The 27,524-nt window shown below is 35.7% G+C and overlaps 1 protein-coding gene across 2 annotated transcripts; it reads right to left on the minus strand.

Moving 5' to 3' along the window:
- Nucleotides 1-41: 41 nt before the first annotated feature.
- Nucleotides 42-27,478, minus strand: LOC136409782 (dnaJ homolog subfamily B member 6-like). 2 transcript variants are annotated; one of them, XM_066391562.1, is made up of 7 exons: nucleotides 27,099-27,478; nucleotides 6,708-6,817; nucleotides 5,541-5,650; nucleotides 3,000-3,113; nucleotides 2,099-2,278; nucleotides 1,480-1,783; nucleotides 42-1,282 (listed from the first exon to the last, which is right to left on the minus strand). In XM_066391562.1, exons 2-7 carry the CDS (start codon nucleotides 6,770-6,772, stop codon nucleotides 1,183-1,185), a joined length of 873 nt encoding a protein of 290 aa, XP_066247659.1. In that variant the 5' UTR covers nucleotides 6,773-6,817; nucleotides 27,099-27,478; the 3' UTR covers nucleotides 42-1,182. The 2 variants fall into 2 exon arrangements, with proteins under 2 accessions (XP_066247659.1, XP_066247661.1); XM_066391564.1 differs by lacking the exon at nucleotides 3,000-3,113 and having other exon boundaries at nucleotides 27,099-27,476.
- Nucleotides 27,479-27,524: the final 46 nt, after the last annotated feature.

A 27,524-nucleotide genomic window follows, 5' to 3' on the forward strand; every position in this document is an offset into this window, starting at 1 on the left:
TTTACCGCCCATTGATCTGAAGAAAGAACAAAATACGCCAATTTAATTCATTTCCATTTATTGTTACCGTTAAGTGCTAAGTGTATGTACAAGCACACACACACAATGATAAGCTTAACATATACACCGTCTTGTGTGCACGAATATAATTCCAATAATCCTTAACTCTATCTAAATGTGAGAGGAGAAAAAACGCAACAAATAAGTAATATAAAATTAAACTATTTAACTCTATTAATGTGTTTAACTACCCTAAATGACGCCCGAATATGGTGGCGTATTGAACCCGCGCGTGATTCTTCAAAGAGTTACTTTAAAATAAGTAATAATCGTAAGATTAGGTAAGCTTGTTTCGTTTTTTTTTTAAATTAGCAGTCTTGCGTAAATAAAACTAATAGAAAATATTTATTATGTAGAAATTTCATTATGAGCATATATTTGACCAACCCGGTAAGACATTGACTATAAGTTCACTTCTACCTTCTTCCCTAAAACCCAATTGATTACCAACGCTACGTCTTAACCTCAGAGATAAAAATTCCGAAATCTGCAAGTTTATTCTGGGGTTTTATCATTATCCCTAACACCACAAGAAACTCTCTTGGGTTTACTAACAATTACTGAAAATCCATTCCAGCGGTAGATCTGTTCACACGTTCAAAAAGACCTGAAAACTACTAGAAAAGCAAAACTTTGCAGTAGCTTTCAGTATACTTTTTTGAGGTAAACATCTCGTATTAACGAGTTTGTCTTCTATTCTTCTCAAACTGCAAACCTGCTTAGCGGACAAATATAATAGCGAATCACCACCTCTAAAACTAAGGGGAAACAGAAATTACCACTTCATTAATGTACCTGCAAGCCATATGCGTCTTATCAAAAAGATACCATGCCAATTCTGAAATCAGAATTGAAATTAGCTATATTACTAGTACTATTAATAATTAGGGTAATATACAACTGATTAAATATATAGGAAAAATGAGAAATTTATTTTGAATAAGGTTTTAAACTGTATTGAGACTGAAATATTTCCTCTACTGGTCACCACTCTCTACAAATTTAACATCAATATAATATTGAAATATTATGTTCTTGGGTAGGTACGTGGACAGTACATTGGCTAATCGGTACAATATATTAAATAGGATCGAATAAACATCGTATTATTCGACGGAGTGTTTAACTGTAGGTTAGACTTTGAGGGACTCCATTCACGGTCCTAGACTTCAACACGTCGTTCTCGTAAGATAAAACTGTTTCCTTTCCATTTTCCAAAACCCTGAAAACAGGTGAAATGTTAGAACCATAAAAAATATGTGCAGGGAGTTTGAAACTTCGCCCTGAAGTCTCGTGTGAAAAAAACGGCAAAATAAAATTAGAGCCTTCATTAAGGAGTCTCAAGTCTTCAAAAGCCACTTAAAGCAAAACCTGGTTTGCAACTCCGCTTTCAATGAAGCGAGCAAAAATGAAACTTACTTCTTGGTTGTTATCTTCTTGCCATTAACGAAACGAGTAGACGTGGAGGTGCGTTTCACGTTGGAGCCGCCCCCCAAACCGGGCACGTTACTGAAGGTACTATTTATGGTACTGAAAGAGGAGAACCCGCCATGTCCATTGTGACTTCCGGCCGCCTGTCCGAAGAAGTCGTCTACCAAACCGGTGCTCAAAAGTCCAAACGGTGAGAAAAGGCTGCTGAGCTGATTCTGCGGGTGGGAATGTCTGTTACCCCGGAGGTGGTGGTGATGGCGATGACGGTCTGAGCGATGGGGATTATGTAAATCTATGTAAAAGTAAATAAATCTGTCATTTTTACGCTCATGAAGATACAATATAATGAACATTTTTCAGAGCTCGCTGTCAAAGAAAGGTTTACGTAAAGTGAAAAATATATCACTTATTCCCACTGGGTAATAAATAAAATGGCAATAAAATGAAAATTTGTACAAAGGGGACTGACCTTAACACCGGCATTAAGGTTAATTAACCTTCAGTTAATTTAGCACCGAGTTTTAACGATAGGTCAATAATTCTAACTGGCCACGACATTAAGCCCTGTGCACGCCATCATAATGAACAATTAGTAAATGAAACTCACCACCCAGGAGATCAAAGAGGTCGCCGCCGCCGAAGAATTCCCTGAAAACGTCCTCCGGGTCTCGGAAGGTGAAGAAACTGAATCCAAAGTCAAAATCGTCGTCGTGACGGCTTCTGCCGCGGCTGCCTCCGTTTATTAACCCATCCTTACCGTACTGATCGTATACACGTCTCTTTTTATCTGAAAAAGAGGGTACACATGAACAATTCAATGTTGATAAATAATAAAGAAAAAAGCCACTGAAATCCCACGCTGCCGTCCCAGAATTACATATCACTATTGTTAAATGGGTGTAATGGTTAGTTCTGGGTTAAAGCCTCTGATCAACTACAGGGTATTCGTATACGGGTGCGGCGCGGCCATATTTTGGAAACCACACATTTAAGATTTCCGAAAAAAAATCTGTAGTAAACCTAGAGTGTGAAAGAATAATATACTTCTGAAGTACAATTTTCGAGATATGGCTGCTCCGTATCCTTAATGAGACATCTTGCCATTGTTGCGTAAGTGTTAGAGTAAGTATCAACAAAAAGTTAAAATGATTTCAAATTAACAATATTAGTAAGGCAAGATATTAAATCCAAATCTGTACATGGATTTATGAGCCACAGGCTGCGCCCACCCATTACTTATTTTTATCAGCACTAAAAATATTACACGTGAAGTAAACTCCAGTACATTTGGCGACTCTCTGCCTACAGTAATAGATTCAATCATTATAAACAACTTCAAATCTCCGGGATTGGGTCAAACACTTTTGAACCTGCACGCATTTGCTGCAGATTTTATGTTCAGGCAAAAAAAATCACTCATTGGGTTAAGAAAAATGCTAGCAAAAACTGGGTATTATTAGCACATAGATATAATAGAAAAACAGGAAAATACGCTTTTGTGTATCTACCAAAGGAACGTTGAGAAAACGGGTTGTGGGAATCAAAGTAGCTTCTATAGCTTCTGGACGATCTGGTGGCCGAGCTTCTGGAGCACCGGGCATCGTAAATTTTGCGCTTCGAGTCTGCAGTGGGAAAATTGCAAAAAAGTGACCTTCCGTTGAAAAAATAAAAATGAAGTGTGCTTTTTGCTTTGACGCTGCAATGGGCGGGATTGCGAATTCATTCATCACTTTCTATCTATAGAGAGTCAGCGCATATACGTAAATAGACATAATTAAGGCGTACCTACACTTCGAAGCAACAAGAATATTACATTATGACACAGTAAAAAATGCCTGCTGCAAGCATGGCTTTCAATTAAGAATAAAACCATCCAGTTCTTAGAGCAGACGTAATTAGCAATAATAAAGTTTAAAAAAATCAAAAACATAATTCAAAACTAATTAGCAGTGCCAAGATTTAGGTATTCTCTACATTTACTAGCAGAAGTAATTATTATTCGTACACCGTTGATTACAGCTGTCGACTTAATCTGATATCGAGGATTTCACGCAGGTGGTCTCTCTTGGGCGCTTTAGAGATATTTTAACGGTTTTTATCGTGTCATGTTAAGTCGCAATCAAGAGTCGGTCATGCACGTAGTTCGGCGATATTAGATTTAGAATTGGCATAATCTTTGTATATTGAAAACATGCAGATTAATTGCAAAGGTGAAGACATGCACAGATGGAAGGTTAACTCTTTTTCAAAGGACATAAAGTGAACACACAAGTCAGAAAATGAAACGAAAACAACTTGATAAAATATGAAGCTTTAAGAAAATAAACAAGCACATAGGACATTTCAGTAAACAGGAACGTCGGATTACTTCCTAACGAAAGTAAAATTACTTCGCCTTCAAAAATAACCGACCGACGACCTTAATAAAAATGGCTCGACGAAAGAAAAAGGTGAAGACCATCAATCGGATTTATTTTTGGCAAAACAATCCGGAAAATTAATGCACCAACCGCTTACAACTACTTGGAGCACATCCCACAAACAATTTAGTAAAAGTATGTGCAGACTAAATATAATTGCGGCGGACACTTTTAGTCACGGCATTACGAATTAAACCAAATAAAGCCCACTAAACTTTCCTGCTCTTATCTGGAAACTTGGAACCGATATTGAACGTGTGACGAAGGACGCCAACTCGGCTATTATTCAAAGTACACACACACATGACAAATCTGGAAGTTAAATAAATTGTAACTTGTCAGACAACAAGTTTTTGGAAGAGACACAAAGCGAAGTTGGATAAGAACATTCTTTTTGTTGTGTTTAAAGCTTAACCCAGTTGACGACTACATTTTGGGGTCAGTTAGTTGAATCCAACCGACCTAGAAGAATTGGACCCAGCGTTTTTTTTTTGTTTTTTTTTTTTAGTTTTAACCCCCCTATTTGACAAATCAGACACTAATCCGTGGCAGCAAAGACGAAGGATATGACATTATCACAACATCTTACGTCTGTAGAGGACGCATCTCTGAAGATAAAATAACGTCATAAGGGCGTTCATATATAACAGCCCTTCGTTCAAAAATTCTGTCATATTTTCGTCGCATGCCGGCCAATAATCTAGAAACACTCGATGTATTAAACAAATGACGGCATTCTACTAGAACTTGGGTAATTTTTTACCGGAAGATTGTCATGTCTTAGAGTCCCTGCGACGTAATTTTGTGGTTAGAGATGCGTAATGCGCTGGCGCAAATAAGACAAGGTGATGTGTCAGTTCGTTTGATTTGGCCGCCATGGATTAGTGTCGCATTTGACAAAAGAAGCTTTAAAGCAATAAAAAAAACTACGCTACATCCACTTCTCCTAGGTTGTCAGCAGGCGCTGTAACAGATCATTATAGACCTATTACAGGACTTTTAGGCCCGCTTGCTCCTTTATAATTTAAATTGAGACTTGCAAGCCCTCATCATTGTACATCACTGTTACTCCGAAGAAATTCGCTGACGTTTATATCGACATTAGTGGCTTTCTTGTGACTGTCGCAGTTTTCAAAGTGTAGCTGCAATTGAACTTTAATGAATGCCAGAAACCTGGATTTTAATTGAATAAAGTTTTAGGTTTCAGTCGGTCTTTATTTGCTACAGCAGTAGCCGCAAGAGTAATGCGGAATCCAACTGAGAATTCGTATAGGAAAAGTCGCAGACGAATTTATTCCTGGCAAAACCTCATATTTTTGTCAAAAGAATCATTCGGACGTCAGAATACACGCAAACGGTAACGCCGTAGATTCACCTTCGCGCCCGAAATAGCACCAGTGGCTACTTTTAGAATTCGGCTGAGAGGTCTAGAAGTGTGAATTTCTAAAAAAAATTGCGGCATTTCGAAATTGCTTCTCTTAACTGCGCATGAGGAAAAACTTGGCTATTTTTTGCGCAACCCAAATCTTGATTCCGAAAGACCTCATTTAAATAAATATAATAATTCTTGCTGCTTCTTGTTGCGAATACCTACATTGGCTTCAATTACGACACAAAAACCAATCTTACCATCTGAGAGGACTTCATAAGCTTCAGAGATTTCCTTGAATTTCTTGGTGGCTTCATCGACGTTGTCGGTGTTTTTGTCTGGGTGCCATCTCAGGGCAAGTTTTCGGTACCTAAAAATGAATCAATTGCTTCTGACAGTCGCGATTAAGATATGTGCAGTTTTGTCACATATGCATTAACAACAAATAACGCGAACAGAGCTTTCCACTTTGCTTCAGTTGCATGTTATTTTTGCACACAATGTCATCCTCGCACACGGGCCTACGCAAGCATTTTAACAACAATCATTTCCTGTTTCTCACTAATATACATTTTCTGATTAGCATTCATTAAACAAAAGACAGGAGGTATATTATATCGTATATTAATGTATTACAATGATATCAGTTTTCATTTCTTTGGCGGATTGAATCACTTCGCCCAGCCAAGAGAAGGCCGTTTCCTGGATGTCGTTTGAAAAATGCAATACATTACTAATGAGTGTGCATTATTGTACTATTCTGTATAATTGCGGTTTATGCAAAATTTACATGGTATTTCAAACTCCTAAGCTCCAACAATGGGCTACTTCGCAAGTTACTTGGATTAACTCGAGCAGAATATTACACCTGATTACAAATTACTGGCAATTACTCGGTTTCAAAAGTTGAATGAGGAATCATAGTCGCATTAACAAAATCGTTGCAAATAATGATCACGAGATTTTTGCCGGAAATTTTTTACAACAGTCAACAAGTTCCATTATTCGTTCCAGTACTGCAGAAATTTCCCAAGAGTGAGATCAAAAATGAAATTTACTGATAAGAAATTGCGAAAAGAAAAAACAGGAAAATACCAGCAATTCTATCACAGTCATGACTTTTTAAATCACTGTATTTACGTTTCATTAGTATTCCTCAATCCCTCCTATTCTTTCTGGATAGCGTGCAATTTCACAGCTTTAGAAATTTTAGTCGAAACACCAACCTTGCCCTGATTTCGAGTTACGAGAAAAATCGCTAGCCTAACTAAGAATTATCAATAACATACAATCATAAACAGAACATAATCTCATGATTAATGACGAGGACTCAACTGTTTGAAATGCTTAATTAATATCATACGTTGGCGATAAGATAAGGAAAAACAGATTTCACAATACAATAATGTTCATATATAGTCACTTACGCTTTCTTGATCTCCACTGTCGTGGCATGTTTTGGCACCTCGAGGACTCTGTAGTAGTCCCCCATTTTGGTGCCAGTTCCTTCCTTATACCCCAGTTTTACTGCAAACTTCTGCAAGCAGAAAAACTTCAAATAGTGCGTCGCGTATCAACAAAATTTTTTTTTTTTTTAATGTACATAATTTCGCTAATTATCATTGTAGTACGTACACATCTAAAAATAATTCGTGTTGCGGCACATTCAGAGCAAGATAACGAAAGGATCGCGAATGGGTGGTTTATCTTATCGGCTACACCGAAATAAATAGACTATCGTTACCTCGAGCTAGATAGAGATCAGTTTAAATGCCGAAATATCTCTATAGAATGTTGGGGAAATATGAAATTAGCACTTAAACTTTCGAACCAGGTTCTGTCTGCCAAAAGTTTGACTTGTGGTACAGATTTGACGACTAAGCAGGCACGGACCGGTACCTGGAATCAGGAAGATTTTTTCAGGAAGCAAATTTTGGGTCTGGATAAATTTTAATATAATGGAAAAACTAATATATAATAAATAATAATAAAATATGATAAAAATAAAATTTAAAAATTTAAAAACATAAACAATACTATCTTCAATATCATTTGTTAGAGATAATTGAAACCGAAATATCGATGGACGCATTAAGTTCTTTTAGTGGTATAATTATATGCGTTATCTCGAGATTATAGGACAATACTTGATTGTCGGTCCTATGGTCAAAAATATACAGGGTTAGACGGGCAACCCGTTCAATAAAAAATCTTTAACTCCCCACTATCGTAGCCCAATGAAATTCAGTTTCAGGTAAGGATTAGCTATTTTGAATTCGAGTAAAATGTCTTCAAAATGGTGGCACGTCCGGTTATACCGGAAGTAGTTACCAACTTCGTTATTTTAAATGGAACCTCCTAATTTTTTCGTTATTTTCGGATTTGTCGTGAAATTTTTTTAATACTTTCGACGCTTTCTAAGTGAAAAAGAATTTGAAGCAAAAGCGTCAGAAGGAATTATATAAATTTTCATCTAATTATAAGCAAGGTTATATTCATTCATTTGTTTATTACCGGTTTATCTTTCTTAGAACGATTTATTCTCAAATATGCATCGTATCGCACTGAGATAACAGTGCAGTTTTTTTGCATGAAAACACTCTCAAATTCTCTATGGCGTGCTTAAGATAATACAGGATTCATACAGATATATCAGCAAAGACGTGAGCAAAAACGGAAACATTGGTGCAATATCGTGGATATCACCAAAAGTGCCTGGGGACTATGTAAATATACAAATAAACTAACAAATTGATCCCATTTAATTACAATAACTTATTTTATTCACTCTTGATATATCAGGAGTCAACTATTTAAATCAACTAACAGGAGTCAACGCTCCAGATAATGTTTTATTAACTAGTGATTTAATAGCTATTTATGAAACAAGGTCCCGCAATATAACTGGAGTTACATAAAATAGGATTTTCTAATGTGTTTCGTACACGATTTTTTTCTAGTTTTGCTTTACGGTAAGAGAATCGTAAGCACATGGTATGCATTTCAACATATTCAAGTTGGGCCTTGTACCTACAGAACTACAATCAGTGTTTTTATTGGTCACATTAGTCGAGTTATGGAATGAAGGTACCTGCTCTCATTATGTAACTAGGGGGCGAAAGTCACCTGTTTTGATTATAAACAGTTACTTTACTTGCCAAGTCTTATTAATCAATTCTAGGGAGTTCTTAAAGCTCTCCAGGATAAAAAAAAAATCCTAAGATTCCCAAATAACCCCAGATGTTTCCAAAAATTTCTCTAATACAATTTCTTTTCTCTACCTAAATCTTGCACTTTTAGGTGCCTTACAAATGAGCATTATCTGGATAAATACCTAACATTCCTAAAAACTATGTTCTTTAAACCACACTTGCACTTTTCAAACAAAATTTAGTATTAAAATAACAACATCACTCGACCTACAAACGAACGTGCAGTGCAACAATATAAAATCCACAGAAACCGGGTATTATTAGAACGGATTAAAAGATGGATTAACATATTATTTAACCGTTCGATAGGGAAATATGTCATAACAGTGGAATTGTAAAATAATCCGAAAGACACGACTTGTAAATCAAAGTATCAGGTATGTAAATGGCTTATTAAAGTTACTATGCAGTAATACGCATAGTTCAGCTGCACAAATTGCATGTGCATATACACATATCTATTAGTACTGGTTATTACTTCATTAAAGATTATGTAAACTTATCAGATGATAAACGATAGCTATGTAGGTATCGGGGTGATATATTAATGGACATATTTGTTACGGGCACAAATCCGAGAACTTCGATATTTTATGTTTAAGAAATGGAACGTTCTCTAAAGTTTGCGAGGAAAACCTACATCGAAAAACATGTTACCTAAACAAAGCGTTATTAAAGTTTATATTTTTAGAACGCAATTCGTGAGTGTTTAATTTAAGGTCGTTCGTTGAGATCGTCACCTAAGTTCAAGATGAAGCGGGTGCGTTGAACTGGTTGCCCAATCAAAAGTTATACCAGGAATTGAAAAAATAAAAAATAGTCGACAAAAACCCACGAGAAAATGGAAATAAAGAGTATTGTTTTTAGAGTTTTTGGACGGACGTTTATGTTGCTGCCAGGCTTATTAGGTTTTGCCGGTGCTCTCCGGTGTGCGAGGAATCAGTTTTTTCACTTAGAATGCCAAACATACTGTGTGACAAAAGAAAACGCATCACCCAGTAAAAGTGTGTATTTTTTAACCAAATTTTCTGCAAATGTTTATGGTGTTAAGAATAACGAGCGATAACATTTTCATTGGAATAATCGTGTCGTGTACAATCCAAATTCAGTAATGGGTTGCCCCTCTATTTAAACGAATACGTTCTGCGGTTCGCCTGGGCATGCTCCTAATAAGGTGATCTATGGCTTCCTGAAGTATTTCATATCAAGCGACTTGTAATCCATCACGCAGCTGTTAGTTCATTGGAAGATTAGGAAGCATTCCCAATCTTTGACCCATCGTATACCAGATGTAAGCGATGGGTGAAAGCTCGGGCGAATATGCGGGCCATGGGAGAATATTGATGTGCGCCTGTTGCAGGAACTGTAATGGAATCGCGACAACTTTAGGGTGAGCGCTATCTTGTTGGAACATGGCATTGTTTAACACTCAAATGTACGGTATAGCAAACGGTTCCAGAATTTCATTAATGTACCTGTGGGTATTCAACTGGACTTGGAGATATGCTAGAGGAGTTCTACCACCTTGGCTAATTCCATCCCAAACCAATAATCCTCTGATAAGGGCTATTTCGCGTTCCACCGCGAACTCCAAAAGCCGCATTTCCTTTCTTCGATGCCTGACTCGTCTACAACCATCTTGGGCCCACAGACAAAATCTAGATTTGTCAAAAAACATGATACTATTCCATTCTTCATCCCAATTTACTCATACAATACACCATTCTAATCTAAGGGCACGATGACCATTGATTAGAGGGACTATTAAACTCGGGTGATATGAAATTAGCCCATAAGAACGAATACGGCGGAATATGGAAGGCATTGGTTTTCTATGGCCCATTTCTTCCAAAAAAATGTTTCCTATCGATCTGGATGTTTTATGTCAACCCCTAAGGGCAAACCATCTTAATATCCTTTCTTCTCGCTCTGTGGTCACTCTAGGTCTAGGGCCTCTCCTACGATGTTGTCTACCATTTTCGGACCAGCTTCTCCAGCAACGAAGTATTGCAATATTTATTTCTATTCGTCAATTATACGACTACTTTCAAAATCACTCAAACGATGGTAATTCGGTCGTCTTCGAACTCAAGGTATTTTAGCACCTTAGTTTACAACTGTTGAACCCAATAATAACAAGCCGATTGAAATAACCGAGAATAAAATGAAACAATTTTTTAAAAGGGCATCGCAAAACAATACAATGGTGGCCAAAAGTATAGAATATTCTGAACGTATCATAATTTCATGTAAAAACACTAATTATTAAAAAATAAATACGTGATACAAACACACCCAAGTATATTTTCAATAACATTATGAACAAAAAAATGTTGAATTTATTTCTACGCATATTAAAAACAAATCAGAACATTAAATAAATTAATATTTAGTAGCACATCCTTCTGAATTTAAAACAGCCTGACATTGACGTTCCATTGATTTGACTAGATTTTTGCAGATAGAAATGGGAATTTTCAACCATTCTTCGTGCAGGACTTTCCACAATGTATCTTGATTGGACAAATTTTTGTCTATAATATTTCGTTTTAAGTGTTCCCAGAGATGCTCAATTGGATTCAAATCCGATTATTGAGACGGCCAGTCCAAGATAGTAATTTGATGTTCTGTCAGCCAATTTTTAACTAGACGGGATAAATGTTTTGGATCGTTGTCGTGCTGAAAACGCCATATTAAAGGGATTTCCTCGTCTGCAAATGGTAACATATGTTGCTCGAGAATGTCTTTATATAGAAACCGATCCATAATCCCGTCAATTCTGACCAATGGTCCAATGCCAAATCGCGAAAACCATCACCACACCATTATACCATCACTACTATGTTTAACTGTTCGTTTTTGTTGATTAGGATCTGACCTAAAACTGTTGATTAGGATCAAACCTAGCTCCTACCGGCCTCCGAACATTCATTTTCCCATCCGAATCAAAAAGTGTAATTTTAGTTTCATCACTAAAAAGAACAGTACCCCACTTTGAAGGAGACGAAAACAAATGTGCCTGAGAAAATTTTATTTTTGCCTTCTTATTGTTTTTAGAAATAAATGGTTTCTTCACTGCAATCCTTCCTACCAAACTCATTTCACACAACCGACGTCTTACAGTTCGATCGCTTATAGCAATGTTGGTATTGTTACAAATTTCCTTCTGAATAACCCTAGATGGCTTTCGAGGATCGCCAGTTGATATTTTTTTGATTTGTCGATCTGTAGTAACGTTTGTTTTTCTTGGACGTCCAGACTTTAAACAATTTTTTTAATCTCTTAAAGTTTTCAATTTCTTAAGGATTTTGAAAACAGCCCCTTGACCAATTTTCAAAGTCTTTGCAATTTTTTTTTGGTTGCAACCACGACGGAACATTTCAACTATTGCATTTCGAAAATCTTCAGAAAAATACTTTTTCTTTGCCATAGCACGTATAAAATTCACCACACAACCAAGCTGAATAACTGATAATACTTCCATAGATAACAAAACTATTGTACATAGTATTTCACACTTTTGTGTAGCAAAAAAATTGGTGTTAAAAATAATACTTTTGAAAACAACATTCCTAAGGCACATATCGTATGATAAACTCAACAACATTTACCTTATCCATATATTTCGAGGGCAAAAATATGAACGATCAACAAAAAAGCATTTTTTTCAAAACGATTCCATACTTTTGTCCACAACTATATATGTAGGTATTCATATTTTCGTAGTGTTTTTTTATCACACATTCTTCACAACATAAACATTCGCAATTAATTTGGTCAAGCAATTAAACTCTTACTGAGTGAGATGTGTTTTTTGTCACATAGTCTATGCGCTAAACATGAGGTGTTTTAGGACAACCGGCTTTAGTTTCCATGGAATATTTTTGAGTTTGGCCAGTCGGAAAAAACTGCGAAATGCAGAGAGTGCTTCTGACTCTTTGGAGAAGACAGAACACACAACATCGCAACCGTAGCAACAGGTGCTAAACACTATGGACACTTAGTCATGAATGCAGATTTTCCTGAAATAATTAATAATTTCATTAATATTTAAGGTAAATATGACATTATTTTATACTGAAATGAAGAAAATGGAATTTTCTTTCGTTCTATGTCATAAAAAACACACCATCCTACTTAAAAATATCAAGGAAATTGAAATTGAAAAGTTGAAAATTAAAGTTTTTAATGAGAACACCCTGTATGTATTTTTGGCCAAATGAGTATCCGTGGCTACTAGGGTGATTTTACACGAGAATCCATTTTAAAATCATCGTAATCTGGCTTAATCTAAGAGCAATATTAATTTTTTGATGCGGTACTGAAAATGTGTAACTTTTTTTTAAAAGTCATAGCTTCGAGTCACCGAGTCGCAGGATAAAAAAGGTCTAGGAACTAACACAGGCTCAAGAGGGGATTTTATCACCTGAAAAAAATTACACTTTATGACACCCCAATTTTTTGGGACACCCTGTAGGGTTGTCACTAATTTTAAAATTCGCCTTCATTAGCATCATATACATCCCCATAATTCATTTTTTATGAAGTCACAAATAAACCGGTGGGAGTCCGAAGGACTGCTAAATGAACACCCTGTATATCTAATTAAGGGCACACGCTCTGCATGGATGAATGATAGTCTCGAAGGAACAATCCGAAATTGTGTGTCGTTAAAAACTTCCTAAATGCCTACAAATGCAGTTAAAAACTAAGTACTGAATTTAGGTTTTTAACAGTAGACACGTAGAAGCTCCTTGTACAAAGTAGGTACCCACCTACTTACTATAAATACCTGCAGCGCTGGTGCTTTTGTTATGCATTTAAAACCTGTTGTTCGACACAAAAAAAAGTTCTCTTTGAACCGTAACTAACACGTCGGGCATACGTTATTGCTATTTTTAATAACATCCAAAACTATTAGCGCATAGTAATTGGTAAACAACCCAAATGCGATCTGCTCCTAACTGGAGCAGCTGATGGTAAACAATTTTCGTGTTTTTGGCTCAAATTTCGACAACTAATCAAAGATTAGTTGCTGAACAAGGGTCGCTCGAGGAACAAAATCCTGACAGATGCCGCACACTGTTGTTTTTCCTATAAATCTTTCGTTTTATTATTAAAATGTAAGCCAACAATATCGGTCAGGCCAAACCGATAAGTTCTTCCTTATTTGTTTACTGTGATGAACACACAAACGCCATCAGCTGATTGATGATTCGTCTAACGGATCATCGATTTAATTGAATCACTCTTCTTCCTAAAGTGGTGGTTCAGTGCAACTCTCGAAGAATTCTCAGAAACTCTTGTGACCTCATTTTTGTGATGTAAATCCATGAAATTTCCATCCATTTCATCAAATTACAGGTATTGTTTACGTCAACGCTGAAACGTGAACTTTTCCTTTAGTAATTATAGTTTATAAGAAAACTTGTGGGTTTAGTTGCATTGAAACCCCGACTAAAACAAAAAGTACGGCAGTTGCAAGCGGTAATTTTTCATTAAATTGCGGTGATTAAATTCGCGTTCCCACGTCGATTTGGATTAGTCACATCCCATATTCTTATGGCATTACAATAGAAATTGTCGAATTTGGAAACTTGTTGTCCTAGAGAGTGGGCGCACCGATTTTAACTTGTTATTTTTACCGCTGATTTTACTCCGAATGTTTAATCAGTCGGTTTGAGTGAATAAGGAGTAATAAGTAGGGACACTACTTAGATGTGGCTGAAACAAAGTTGTTCGCATTATGCCAGCAGTAATACGATGCCAAAAAAATTACACACCACCACACATAGAGCCGGTGTTTTGTCAGCTGAAACTAAAAATATCTCGAAAACATGAATGAGCTATAACCGAGTCCCATCTTGTGATATGGATAATTACAGGCTTTCAAGTGTCTTCCTAGTCTGTCCAAATGTTTCCTTTCTTGACATTTTAAGCACTACATATCGAGTGTACATTTTACTTACTTCCCTCAGTAAAATTTCATTAAGCGGTTCTAGTTTCTTTCTATGAAGTACAATAATTGGGAAAACATAAAATCAAAATTGGAGATCATGCCCGAGAGAAATGCTTCGCATTGTCCAATACAAAAACTACGTATTCAAACGCAAGTTTGAAAATCTTTGCTCACCTTTTCGTTACTTCAACAAATCTCTATCTATGACCAGTTAACATCCGAGTCTTAAAGTAGATTTCATAAATCCTTATCTTAAACCGAGTTTTCAATGCAGGACACCAATATTCAACAAATATTCACAAAAAAATGTATAAAACTTACAAAATTCCGAATCGCGGCTATCTTGGAAAGCACTAGGAAATTTCGAATTTTAAAAACGGCGTAAATTACACAATTTTGCCTCCATTTAAACTTCTTCATATCTCCCCTACTTTCCAAGATCTCAATGGTGAGAGTCGAATTTTAAATGTCCTGTATACCGTCAATAATGTCATTGAACTGTTTCATTATCACTCGTGGATAAAAGACTATTTATTGCATTGTCACGAGTAGAACAACTGACTTCTAATATATCAAGATTGAATCTAAAAAAATCCACTATTAGCTGCATATGCTAGCTATATGTATAATATTGGTGTGTTGAATGACTATTAAGATTTTTTTTCACTTTTTTTTCTAAAAGAGGTAAATAACAGATTAATAATGACACATACGTGGCTCATTATTTACCTAGCAAGCTAACAAACCACAATGTCGTCATCACCCCATACCTGTTTTAATTATGGTTGCCATGAAAAAAGGGTCAACTAGAAAGTCACCGTTTATATTATTATTCAAGACGCATCGACTTTTGATGTTTCGAATTAAATTTATGCTTAATACAGGTAAGGTTATTGTAATTCTAAAAATCTAGTTAAATATAGTAGCGGAAAAAATGGTACTATATATACACCACGGTTGTGAAATATTCGTGACCTTCACGTATTGGTGCGTAATACACTATTATTAAATTTTAAATACATTACAATAAAAAAAAGACATTTCTATAACATTTGATTCTGGAACACTTACTGAGTTCTACAGCATACGGTTAGTACTGAAGATCTTAATTCCTTGCAAAATAATAAGAAGTAATGCAGCAATAACACAATATAAATAGGAAATAGAGATAAGACACCAATGACAGATACTAATGACATAAATGCTCAAATGAATGCTTCAACTACTTGGAATTCTACGGTTAATTGCCATAATAGTGAATCATTTGAAGCGAATAAATATTGAAAGTTTGCGCCAACTTGCACAATTACAATTCCGATAAAAACTTTCAAATTTTAAATATTCGCGAAACAAATAATAAACCTGGAAATAAACATCACGTGGAATATGCTAGAAAATATGATATATACAAAAAAAAAATTGTTTGTTCTATTTTTCCGGAAGAGGACTCCTCTACACAGACTCTTGAAACACTGAAGTAGTAATTTAAAAAACGAAATGGTATAACCTTGCAACCTGGTTCCAGGATTTATTTTTTATGCTTCAATAGCATGAAAATTGCTTCGCAAAACCTAACGATTCGTATACGCTGATAGGGAAGTACCAACTGTTAATCAATCTAAACAGAACCACTCATGCATTACCACTTTGCCAACTAAATAATAGCAATAAACCATTAGGAACCTTTTTTTATAAATATAGGCATGCTTATTGTGAATTAAAAATAGAACCTGATTAAAGGAGAATTTTGTTGGTAATTGAATTTTACACAATGATGGTAACTGCAAACAATATCTTACCTACCTGCTACACATATTTAGATTGTTTGCGCTGAAATTCTATTTATTACGTCGTTTCTTCGAAAACGCAAAGGAAAGCGGCTTACCTGAATCAAAAATAAAAAATAATTTCTCCTTTTTCTACAGCTCCTAAAAAAACTTGAGAAAAAACTATTGCCTAATAGGAAATTATAAGCTTGAAATCATCTGTGCGTAAAAATGAGACGAAATGAAACCCAGAACACGAGCCTAACGGTTTTATATGCTACAAAAGCAGTAATTGGGAGAAAATACTAAGCAAGTGCGAACATGAATCACACACATCCTGCTTTGAAATTTAATATTACTTTATGTTATGAAAGACAACGAAAGTACTTTGTTGTTCGGTATAATTCAAGGCTTCAACAAATTAGTGCTACCAAACCATTTCCACTATCATTTTAAAGCATTGTATTAAACAAACGTTCGTTATTATTATATTATGCATGTTGTACTGTGTCCTTATATTAAGCCCACGTACATCACCATTTTTTGGTAATAATTCCGGCATGGCTAGATTTTAGTACCTATTATCCTCAAAAAAAAGAGTTGTCCTATATAAATATATAATAAAACTTTCACCTCTTTTCTCTGCAAGAACTAGAATTTGAGTACATCCACGTTTCGTTAATTCGGTGTAACTGTAACACCTCAATAAAAAATCAGTCTTACTATTCATATTATGCTAACATGTATTCTTGCTACGCTGTAAAGGTACAGATAATAAATTAGCCGATGATTGCCTCTTAGCCGTAGTACACCTACGTGTGTTAGTCCTTAGTTTTAGAACTTAAGAACTTTGCAACTTGCAAAATCTCTTTTGGTCAAATCGTCGCGTTGGCGTGTACTTTGTTAACCAAGTTCTTCCTTTTTGTAAACTTGATTGAGGTGCATTATTTAACAGTGAACTAAATTACTTCGTAAGTTATTCCAAGATCTAGCGCAATATGTGTATGCATGCTTACATTGTACTGAATGTTGGAACAGCAAATTTAGGGACCACTTTTTTCACAATCTGTGTGTATATACAGGGTATTTGGTAAAGCAATAAAAAGTGTTCAATCAGAGATAGATGAGGCAACCATATTTATCCTTATATAAAGTCTCATAGTTTTTGAAATATCTGCCAAGGGGGAAGAGTAGGGAGGGCAGAGTAGAGAGAGCGAATAAATGCATTAGAAATGGAGGGCCTCATTTTCAAAATGAAATTAATTAGTAGTATTGTTTAAGTTAGAACTAGCGCCATAATTTTTGAAATGATAATACTTATTATAATTATAATTTTGTCACGTCATATATGATTTTAAAAAGTATGCAACAGAAGTTTTTAAAACTATTTGAATTTCTTAAGTTAGCGCCGCATTGGAAAAAAATGTTTAAAATGGAAGAAGAAATTGAACCCAAAGTCTTTAAACACATTAATTTGTCTAAATAATGATTTGTAATAATAATTTTAATACATTTTTGTTTCGCTTTGTCAATATGCACATCAAGAATATTTCAAAAAATATTTTCGAAAACCGATAGCATTTAATTCTAAAACGAAGAACTTAATTGTATCAATGCAATTATTTCATATAAAAACCTAGGGGCGCCGATATTTCAGAAACGATTAGACTTTGTATAAGGATAAATATGGTTGTATAGGCTCAAAATAACTCCAACTATTTCCCACTGAAAACTCTCTATCGCTGTACCAAACACCCTGTATATATATACACGCATTACATTAGGGTCACCGACCTTCCAGCCAACGAATGTAATAATTGTAATTTAGTCGATTGTCACAACTTATACACAATAATTATAGTGTAACGTGCACCGCAACATTGCCCCCAATTAACCTCAAACGAACACAAGTTTTACTCATTTAACTGTAATTTTACAGGTGATTATTTATCGCTAGAACGACGAACTTTGACCATAAAAAACCCTTGCTCATTCACCGAAGAATAACGCTATTCTGAATTACCCAAACATGATGAATCTCGCTACCAGAACAATAATCACTAGTTCCGTATCCACACAAAAAGCAAGCAGCCATCCAACTGTTACAACACTTTTATTTCCAAGTTTACTGAAAGCCGAATAACGGTCGAGCCATGTTAACACTAAGGAACGCTAAGTCATGCATTAAGCACTTCGCTTTAAGAGGATGATTAAGAGTTGCCTAGATTTTAAAACCGAATATTGAGTAATGCAAAGGCAATTTTACTGTAATATTAAGGGATGTAATTGGTAATAATATGACCCGTAGAAGATACTACTTAGAAAATGGCGAAAGGTTGGTTAATGTAAGAATTCAAAACAAACTTATACCCGGATTAAAAAAATTCAACAAAAAGGCATTGTGATCTGACCGCCTTGATCGGAACAGTCGAAGTTTTGAGGGCTTAAAATTAATCGTCCGGGGGATATGTGGGAACCCGACTACTTCTTGAGAACGGGGCCCTAAATCATGTGCGGAAAAATGTATAAACGAAAAATGTCGACGTTAATGGATAATAAAGAATAACGAAAAATAAAAAAATAACGACGATGAATAAGTGGGAGAAGACTGCTCGGAGAAACAGTCTCTGATAAGTTTCATTACATTAACTCCTTTTTTCAAGATTACACGCTTTTTTTAATATAATGACAACGTGCATCATCGATAACATCCACTTTTTTTTCTCTCAGTGATTCGTTTTTATTTCCATTAACACACTCTGAATTCACAGTCTCTGTGTACATAATCTATGGTGCAATGCAGCCTCAATGTTAGAATATTGATCTCCTTTGGCGTTCCAGGGTTTGTGGGTTGCCATGCAAAAGTCAAACGTTAGCTGGACGGAATATGTAGCTCAATATTGATTCCTCAAGTCTACCGGCACTTAAACGGGAACACGGCAATTAATTTATATCAAAATAGCCTTAATAAAGGGGAAAAAATGTGTCTAGCTTTCATTTATCGACCCGTGTCGCGTATGAAGGACAAACTTGATTGAAACGAGTGTTTTTTGTTGAACCTTAGTGTGATACTGCTTGCGAAAAGGTGTTAGTCATGCTTCTTGACACTTAAGTAATTAAATTTAAAACATTACAAAGTAATAAACCAAATGAATAGAGAAAAAAAAACGAAAGTTAGCAATAAATCAATTAAATCGGACGTAAGCTGCATATGTTGTTGGCACAATCGAATCGTTAAAGCACAACTCCCATCAAGATTTTAATAAACCTAAAACTTGCATTGACGCCAATTAAAAAAAATTTACAGTAATCAGGGTGAGCAGATACCGAGGAATGTGTTTCAACATATTATTGAACCAAGTAATGATTCACACAATTACCACTGCGTAAACAAATTATCTGGGCAAACAGTAGCAAAGCGTTTATTCGACGATTTTATAGGTCCAGTTTCAAAATTGATTTAAGAAATCTGATTGTATATGGTTCGATTTGCGGCTTTTAAAAATGACGAAATAAGGTTAATGCATCTTGGATATTCCAGTCGAAAAAAACAAAGTAAATCGGGATTTGAATCAGCAAAATGAATCACTTTTACAGCTGCGCCTTGCCTGTGGTCGCTGAACTTCTCAAAATGAATATGTGACTTGGAAAAGGCATAAAACGGATAAAATCCTTATTTACATCTCACTTATACGAATAGTCAACGTAACAACTGTCCACAATTGAATTTGAAGAAAAAAGCTGCTGTCGTGTAGTTTCGTTGACAACCGGAAATGTTCGTCAATTATCGTAGGAACTCGGAACATGGTTGAAACGATTCAAATAACTGCGTTAAATTTTTAGACCTGTTAGAAAGTTATACATGTTCAGGTCATAAGACTGACAAGAAATTTCATACACTTGACTTTAGGTTAAGCACATTACTCCAAATTTCATAGAAATCTCCTTACTATGCGAGATTTCTTAGACCATCTTCGACATAGATTAAATTAAACTGCTAAAAAATTTAATTCAGGAAACTTAAGTTACTCTGGTTGTTAAAAAAGTAATTCTGATCGCTCACAATTGCACAGGTTACTTAGGTTATTTCAGATCGGCAAAAAACTTTATTCAAGTTACAGAGGTTGAATCATAATGTGGATCCGACGACATTACAATGTATAAATTAAAAAAATAAATAAATATATATGTATATATAAATCATGGAAAAATTATCGGCTACAATCACAGAACTCGATGAAGCTGACCAATAGAACTCGGAGGTGGCACGTGGGAATACGACTTGTATGTAATAAGAAATGAGTGGGTCCCAGGTTTCTCTCAAGATAGTATGAGTCACAGTTTAAGAACAGATACGTAAATATTTGGGGGTTCCTTAAGGAATACACGTACGAAGATGCGGAAATGCTTTACTCTTCTTTTCGATGACTGACTAACTGAAATTACATCTGTTGCTAGTAGATAAATTTGCTAGTTCGATATTCATACGATTAACGATACGTCCCGAGAGGGGCACTGAAGTTCATATCGACCTTCAAATACAATGAATCCCAGCACCGCCAGGCTTTGACTAATCAATCAGCGAAGCTACAAAACACCTTCTAACAGCAGTCTTTCGACGAACTTTCAATATTCTAGTGCGAGTACAGTCAAAAACTCTTAACAACAGCCATTAAGAAATTTTTTGACCGGTCTAGCATGAGCCAAATTCCAGACATTCTGCTCCCATTACAGAGTCAATATCGAGCAGGAAGTTTTGCATAACTCCAGAGTGTTTTTAAAGGAAAGATAACCGAAAGGCACACGATGATGAATAGGTGATGTAAATATTTTTATTTTCAACAAAAATGTGATGATTTAGTAAGCTTGAGCCTTGGGAGGTATGTGAGAGAACGTTAAAAGACCTCCGCATTGGCGACTAAATAAAGCAAAGAGAAATAAATCCTGCAGCCAACAAACCGTTTGCGTCAATTGTGCGTGAAATGAATTTGATGGTTCAATTATCTTTTGAATGCTGTAATGAACTATTATCATTTTATTTAAATGTGGGTAGTAAAGCAAAAGGAGCAAGTCAAAGTCTTTTTCTTTGTTGTACCTACCGACCACATAATTAATAGAACCTACAAGCAGAAATATGTCTTGATTGGAGCAGTCACTGTGCTAAAAGTTATGCAGATATGCTGACTGTTTTTTAAACAGAAATCCTAGAAATTTCATTCATCCTCGTCATAATCAACAATTGTTATCAGCTAATGGTTTTAATTAAGAAAACAGATTACCAATCACCACACTTTCCCGAGGATTTTCCTATTATTCGCTAAAATGATACAAATCAATTATTTTCGCTCGCTTAGCTATTGTAATTATCGATCAATAAATAAAAATCTTCACCACATACATATTCACGCAAAGCAAAACAAACTCATGCAGCCCAAACAATACAAACAATGGTTCTTGATCATGTTCACATGTGTATACGATTAACCCAGTTCAAGAATAGGTCTTCCCATTATCTCATAACAAAGTCGGGGGACCAAAACAGATTCAGCCCGAAAACCGTGGGTGAATCGTATTCCAATGATTGAATGGATTATCATATCAGTTAAAAACCTACACATGTTTATCCCGTAGAGTTGTTCTTTAGACTGGGGTGGTCCTACACCTGACAGGATGGCGAGTAGGTGAGACCGTTGGTAATTAAAAATAATACATGTCATTAAACATTGTAATGCAATGATGTAACCAATGTAACAACTTAGTTTTGGTTTGTTGTTTGTATGGTTGCTACATATTTGTTGAAGGAACGAAAGTTCAAACTGCTAATTGAACGAGATCAATGGTCTTGGGCTGTACGTAAGAGTTTTCGAAAATAAAATCATCAACAGTAAAAATGATCAAATCAGTCCCGCTGTTGAGTCTGGTGGAAGTCACTCTTCGTCTTTCTTTTGTATCTGCCCGATGGCATACATCAGCAACAAGAAACTCACCTTGACATCTTTTTTTAGAACTATTTACTGGATACCTAAGAATAGACGAACCAACAGACCAATCGAGACAGACGGTCCCGTACTTATGGCGAGTTCACTTAACTCACAGAGTAAATAATATCCCATCACCCGTTTGATGGCCGCTGAAGAAAATAAGATAATTTAAATGCGCCTTTCTTTAATCAGGTAACTTTTCTTCTGACGTACTACTATATTCCCATTCTCAAATCAAATTGTGGTACAAAACATTTCCACGACGATAGCAAGCATGAGAAATTAACTTTCACACATAATCCATAATCAAACACTTCCTTAAAACCACCGCCATTATAAAAATCGGCACACGTTTTCTTCGGTTGATAAAAAAAATCTCGTATGTTCAACTCTGAGGAGTGGACCATCACTTGTGGCTATTAAACACAAAAACCAAACACGCCTTGTCGGCCATACATCTTTCAAGGCGGCTCTCTCATCCTCTGACGGGCCCAAATTAGTGCCTGGAGAAACCGACAGCAATTAAATCTCCGTACTTGTCGACGTTAATTTTCCACGCGGATTCTTTTCCTTTCCGAAACAGTCTGTTAAAGAAATTTCTCTTCTAATGTCAGCTCCTGCGTTTGTCTGTAAATTAGGGTAAACATGATTCATGCATTTCTTGACATCGATTCAATTGCGAATTTAGCTCACGTCAAAGAAGAACGAACTGTAAAAACAATTCAACTGTTAACTACGAAAATGGCCGTAAAACATCTCGTAAAATACGATTGTAATCTTGAAATGCCCATAATTTTGATTTCAAACCGATTGTTTGATTGCTTACAAGTCATTAAGATCGATAGCATCTGGGATGGTAATTTATAGGCAGTGTTGGTATACAAGATGTTGACCATCGGGTACCAGCAATTAGATGGCGAATTACGAGTGCATTTCACTGAGGAAAAGTTGACGTGAAAGTGAGCGGCGAACGCTGGCCCTACTTAGGAAGGTATAATATGATCATATAAGGAGGGGAATAAAAACTCTATGTATGAATCGCGCAAATGTGTCATCATGATAGCCTTTTACTTCAAGCCTATAAATAGCGAGCGTAACTATTAAATTATTTTCGTTAATCCAATCTGCAGCGGTGCTTTTGGCCATTCCGGGTTGTTGAGTGATCATTAAAAAGAAACTTCGCAGTGGCTGAGATACGTAATCGTGGGGCGTTGATTAAACCATTTACTATGAAACATCTGACTGACAATGGATTAAGAGATGAACTTATCCAAGACATGCCGCTCCTGACATTTCAACGGCCACTTGAGGCTTTATTTAACGATCACCTTCTATAACATATAAGCTCTTGTTACGCGCGCACTTAAATTGCGTCGCTCGTGCGCGGGAATTGCATCTGAGAATGAAAATTCCAAGACTAAATCAATGTCGGCATATTAAAATTCTATTTATTACATATACATATGCATATTAGTGAAATACAGCAATTCACAATAACTGATTCACCAGGAGATCACTGCATCATTGCTTTCTAAGTAGGAATATGACTGGATTGAAACAAACCCAGCAGAAGCAGTTTCAAGTTTAACAGTATCTCGACTATTTTGGATCACACGGGAAAGAGACCTAATATGCTGTCACGATCTCCACCTTCAAATTCTGGAATTACCGAAGCCCTGTTGATGCCCACCGGACAGGGAGCAATTGAGAACCCTACTGAGAACTGCAAGGTCCTATCAGGTGAAGTCTCGGGTAATGCTGTGAATAAGCTTTTTTGACTACTTTGAGCCGTCTATATTTTTCTGAAGAATTTAAGATATCTCAAGTGATAGTCCCGGTAATAGTTACTTAACACCAAATTGTTTTCCACTTTGCTGCGTAGAGGACGAAGCGATTCCTGGTGGACCACGGTTCTCTCCTGTAATGCTTAAGAACCACCGTCGACAATGTCGTTTCAAAATTAAAACAAAAATTCTTAGAGCGAAACTACTGATCGTTCCAGTCACCTACACTGCATTTCCTAAAGCGGACATCGGATATACGGAAATTGTGGAGTTACCTTGTGATTCACTTGCAACACGTTTATTTATATTTTTAAAGAGCTTATTAATGTTAAATGCATTTACTAAAGCCAGAAATAAATAACACTTATTTATTTATTTTTTTCTTTATTACTTATGGACTCCACGATGCAAATGGCAGAAACCAAGGAACAAACAGGAAGCTCGAACACCGTACGCATATTAAGGAGCACAAAGCCTACAAACTAATTGAATTTTTATGATGCCGACAATCAATCACTTAATAATCTTTTTGTAAGCTGGCTGAACATATTGTTGTTACATGAGTAAACAGATTATTGATGAAGATGACTGCGAGTTTCTAAGGTCAAATATTTCTCCCAGACTTCTAATACTCACTGTGAAACACTAGATAACTTGCGGTTCTAGCTTCGCTTTAGATGTTACAGATTTATTACTTACACTGTCAGCTTCGCCAGATTTCTTAATGAGCGCAATTCGCACAATTCGATATAGGTAATTATCTTCCAAAGCAATACTTAACAACTCTCACATTTGCTCAATGTTTTGTTGCACAAGATTCACTATTATCAACAATCGTAAATCAATAGACATGCTGAATGGCCGAGTATCAAAAATGTCTGTTGTCACTTTCTAATAGCTAGTCCAAGTTAAGCTTGCATGATACAATATGAGAGGAAGATAATGACTCTCTTAGCGTGGGTTGTTATGCAAGAAGTAATTTGAATTTTGTGATGGTAACAAGGTCAAGAATAGTTCTACTGGATAATTTTTATCGAGATTTTTCAATTATTTAACACACTTCTATTCAATTTGCGTAACTGTTAATGATTCGATAATTACGTCTTCAGTAAGTAATAACTAGGTACTACAATATGTTCGGGTACCTATTTTGAGTTACATATAAATGTGGTTTATTTCGTTTCGTCATTGACGTTAGAAGCAGAGTTGTTTAACCCACGCAATGTGACAATCCAAACAGCACCGTTTATTCGGTGAGTCTAACAAGAAACTTCACTTATACTGCTCAGATGCATATGATATCTCTCATTGAACTCTTCATCTTTTGGCAGAATAAACAATTTCGTTTAGGCTATTGATATTTAGGAATTATTGATAGCACTGAGAGACTGTATTTTGAGGGTCATTTGCAGTGCCATAGACACAGAATAAGTGTCTACAAAGAACCTCAAAACAGTCGCTTTTTCATAAGATTTTTTTCTCATATCTAGAGTTGCTGATATATTGTTGTCAAAAAAGTCTTAAAGAACTGAAAAAAAAACTCTGTACAGCAGCAATGTCTTAACATAGAACACCCAATTTTGAAAATGTATTTCTTTTTTTGACGTATTTAATTGATAGAAATTTGGAGTGACTGACAATTCAAGAAAGTGGGCTTAGTGGGTTTAAAGTCATTCATAAATGTTTTATGTTTTTTTAAACCTGATTTAATTTACCATTGAAGCCTACTCATTTTATACCATATACATATATATAATTTTTATACTTTTGACAATAAATATCACTTTTATATTTTTGTTTATTAAGTGGGTAATATACATGAGTGAGCTATGCCACTACTGTTTTTGAATTGTTCTGTTACTAAGATGCTATTGAACTGAAAAAAATTAATAAAGGAGTATCAGGATTAACATTATTTCTTCTTGACAAAAACCTTCTAAATCTGAACACTGATCATCTTAATCATGGGTTACCATTATAAAAGATGTTTCAAAAAATTCCTGATCAAGAGTGCCTTAATACAAATGTCGAAATTAAATTCTGGATTCTAGATATTAGCTATTCAATTCCATGAAATAAATCATGACATGCAGTTCTTTTTTTCAATTTTTTGCATGGATTCTTGATCAGCAATTTTTAGAACACCATTCAAATATGTCATTTATTTTTGTCTGATTTAATCAGTTTTGACCTTTATCAGAAAGTATTAGTGTAAGTTAAGGTAAAAATATTTATAATATTTTAAGAGTGAGACACCCCTTCTTAAGCTGCCAGTTACTACAAGTTTCTACGACCTAAACATGTTAATAAAAAAATACATTTTCTAAGTAGATCATGTTAAGACATTGCAGATATAGAGAGGAAATTTTGTTAACATAGCATTAAGGCAATATTTCAGCAACTGTAGGCATCAGAAAAAATTCAATATGAAAAATTGGTTTGTTTTAAGTTCCTTTGTGAACATGTCTTCTGTGTCCTTTGCATTGTGAATTATCCAGTTAAGGATGTCTCTTGTAGAGTCACACTTCCAGTTAACTGCACCCAAACCCATGAGGCACAGAAAAGTGAACTACACTATTTGATGGCAAAAACTCTATAAGCATCTGACATGCGAAATGCAGCTTTGTAAAGCAACCTGTCACGTTTTCGAAACCAAGATAGCAGCAACTTTTCTGTCACTGTCAACTTTAACTGCATGTTAAACATGCAAAAACTGCACGTTTAACTTCAGTAATAACTGGGACACCACATAAAACTGTGGAACATAAGATTTATAGATAATCGAAAGGAAAAGTACTAGCAAGGTGAGTGGTTAGCTACTCTGGTCGATAAGTACCCAAGTATTACATTAAGGCAATCGCAATCAAATCACCCCATAAGTGGCTTCAATGATATGCCTCGGATATTCATATGCAAAGTATCTGTTCTATTTGTTTCAAGGTAAAAGGTAGTCCTGAGATATTTTGGTATCATCAGCGAGGTATTTTGAGTTATTTCTGAAGCGTTTTGGTGCCAAAAAAATTCATCAGCCATCTATCCCTGTGTAATCCCACATGTAGCATTGTACGTAATTGAGACACATGGTAAACAAAAATGGTGTTCCACGCACGACTTACCTGTTCTTCTCAAAAAAATCAATTGTATAATATCCCTAGTTGCTGGAATGTATTTATTCGGATCGACAACCCATGATAGGAACAATCACAACACCAACCACAAAACAAAGGAAAAAAACAGTCAAATGGTTATCGAGAAACTGCGATTGCACTTTGTTATTTCGTCACTTCCTAAATTTTCTACTGACTACTGAACCGAGGGCACAGGAAAAAAACGAGAAAAACGAACAATGGATATGCATGAACAACGGTTGACGATTTGTGATTGTGATCGTAGAGGGCTCGATGTTCGATAACCGCTAGATTCTAGAAGCTACAGGACGAAGCCGACAGCTCGAACTCGCTCGCGCGAATTTCGAGTTCGTTCAGATGCCAGATGCAGTGGAGGGTCATTGACGATGCCAAAGTCCCACGGTTACGAGTTCG

The sequence above is a fragment of the Euwallacea similis genome, chromosome 7, assembly GCF_039881205.1.
Source record: "Euwallacea similis isolate ESF13 chromosome 7, ESF131.1, whole genome shotgun sequence".
NCBI lineage: Eukaryota > Metazoa > Arthropoda > Insecta > Coleoptera > Curculionidae > Euwallacea > Euwallacea similis.

Bases quoted from the DNA above. Each gene is read 5' to 3' on its own strand.
- LOC136409782 (XM_066391562.1), bottom strand. From the start codon at position 6,772: ATGGGGGACTACTACAGAGTCCTCGAGGTGCCAAAACATGCCACGACA. The intron at 3,114-5,540 runs GTAAGATTGGTT...TTCCCACTGCAG, and splicing joins TTATGAAGTCCTCTCAGATG to ACTCGAAGCGCAAAATTTAC. The intron at 2,279-2,999 runs GTAGATACACAA...CCTCTTTTTCAG, and splicing joins GTTTTCTCAACGTTCCTTTG to ATAAAAAGAGACGTGTATAC.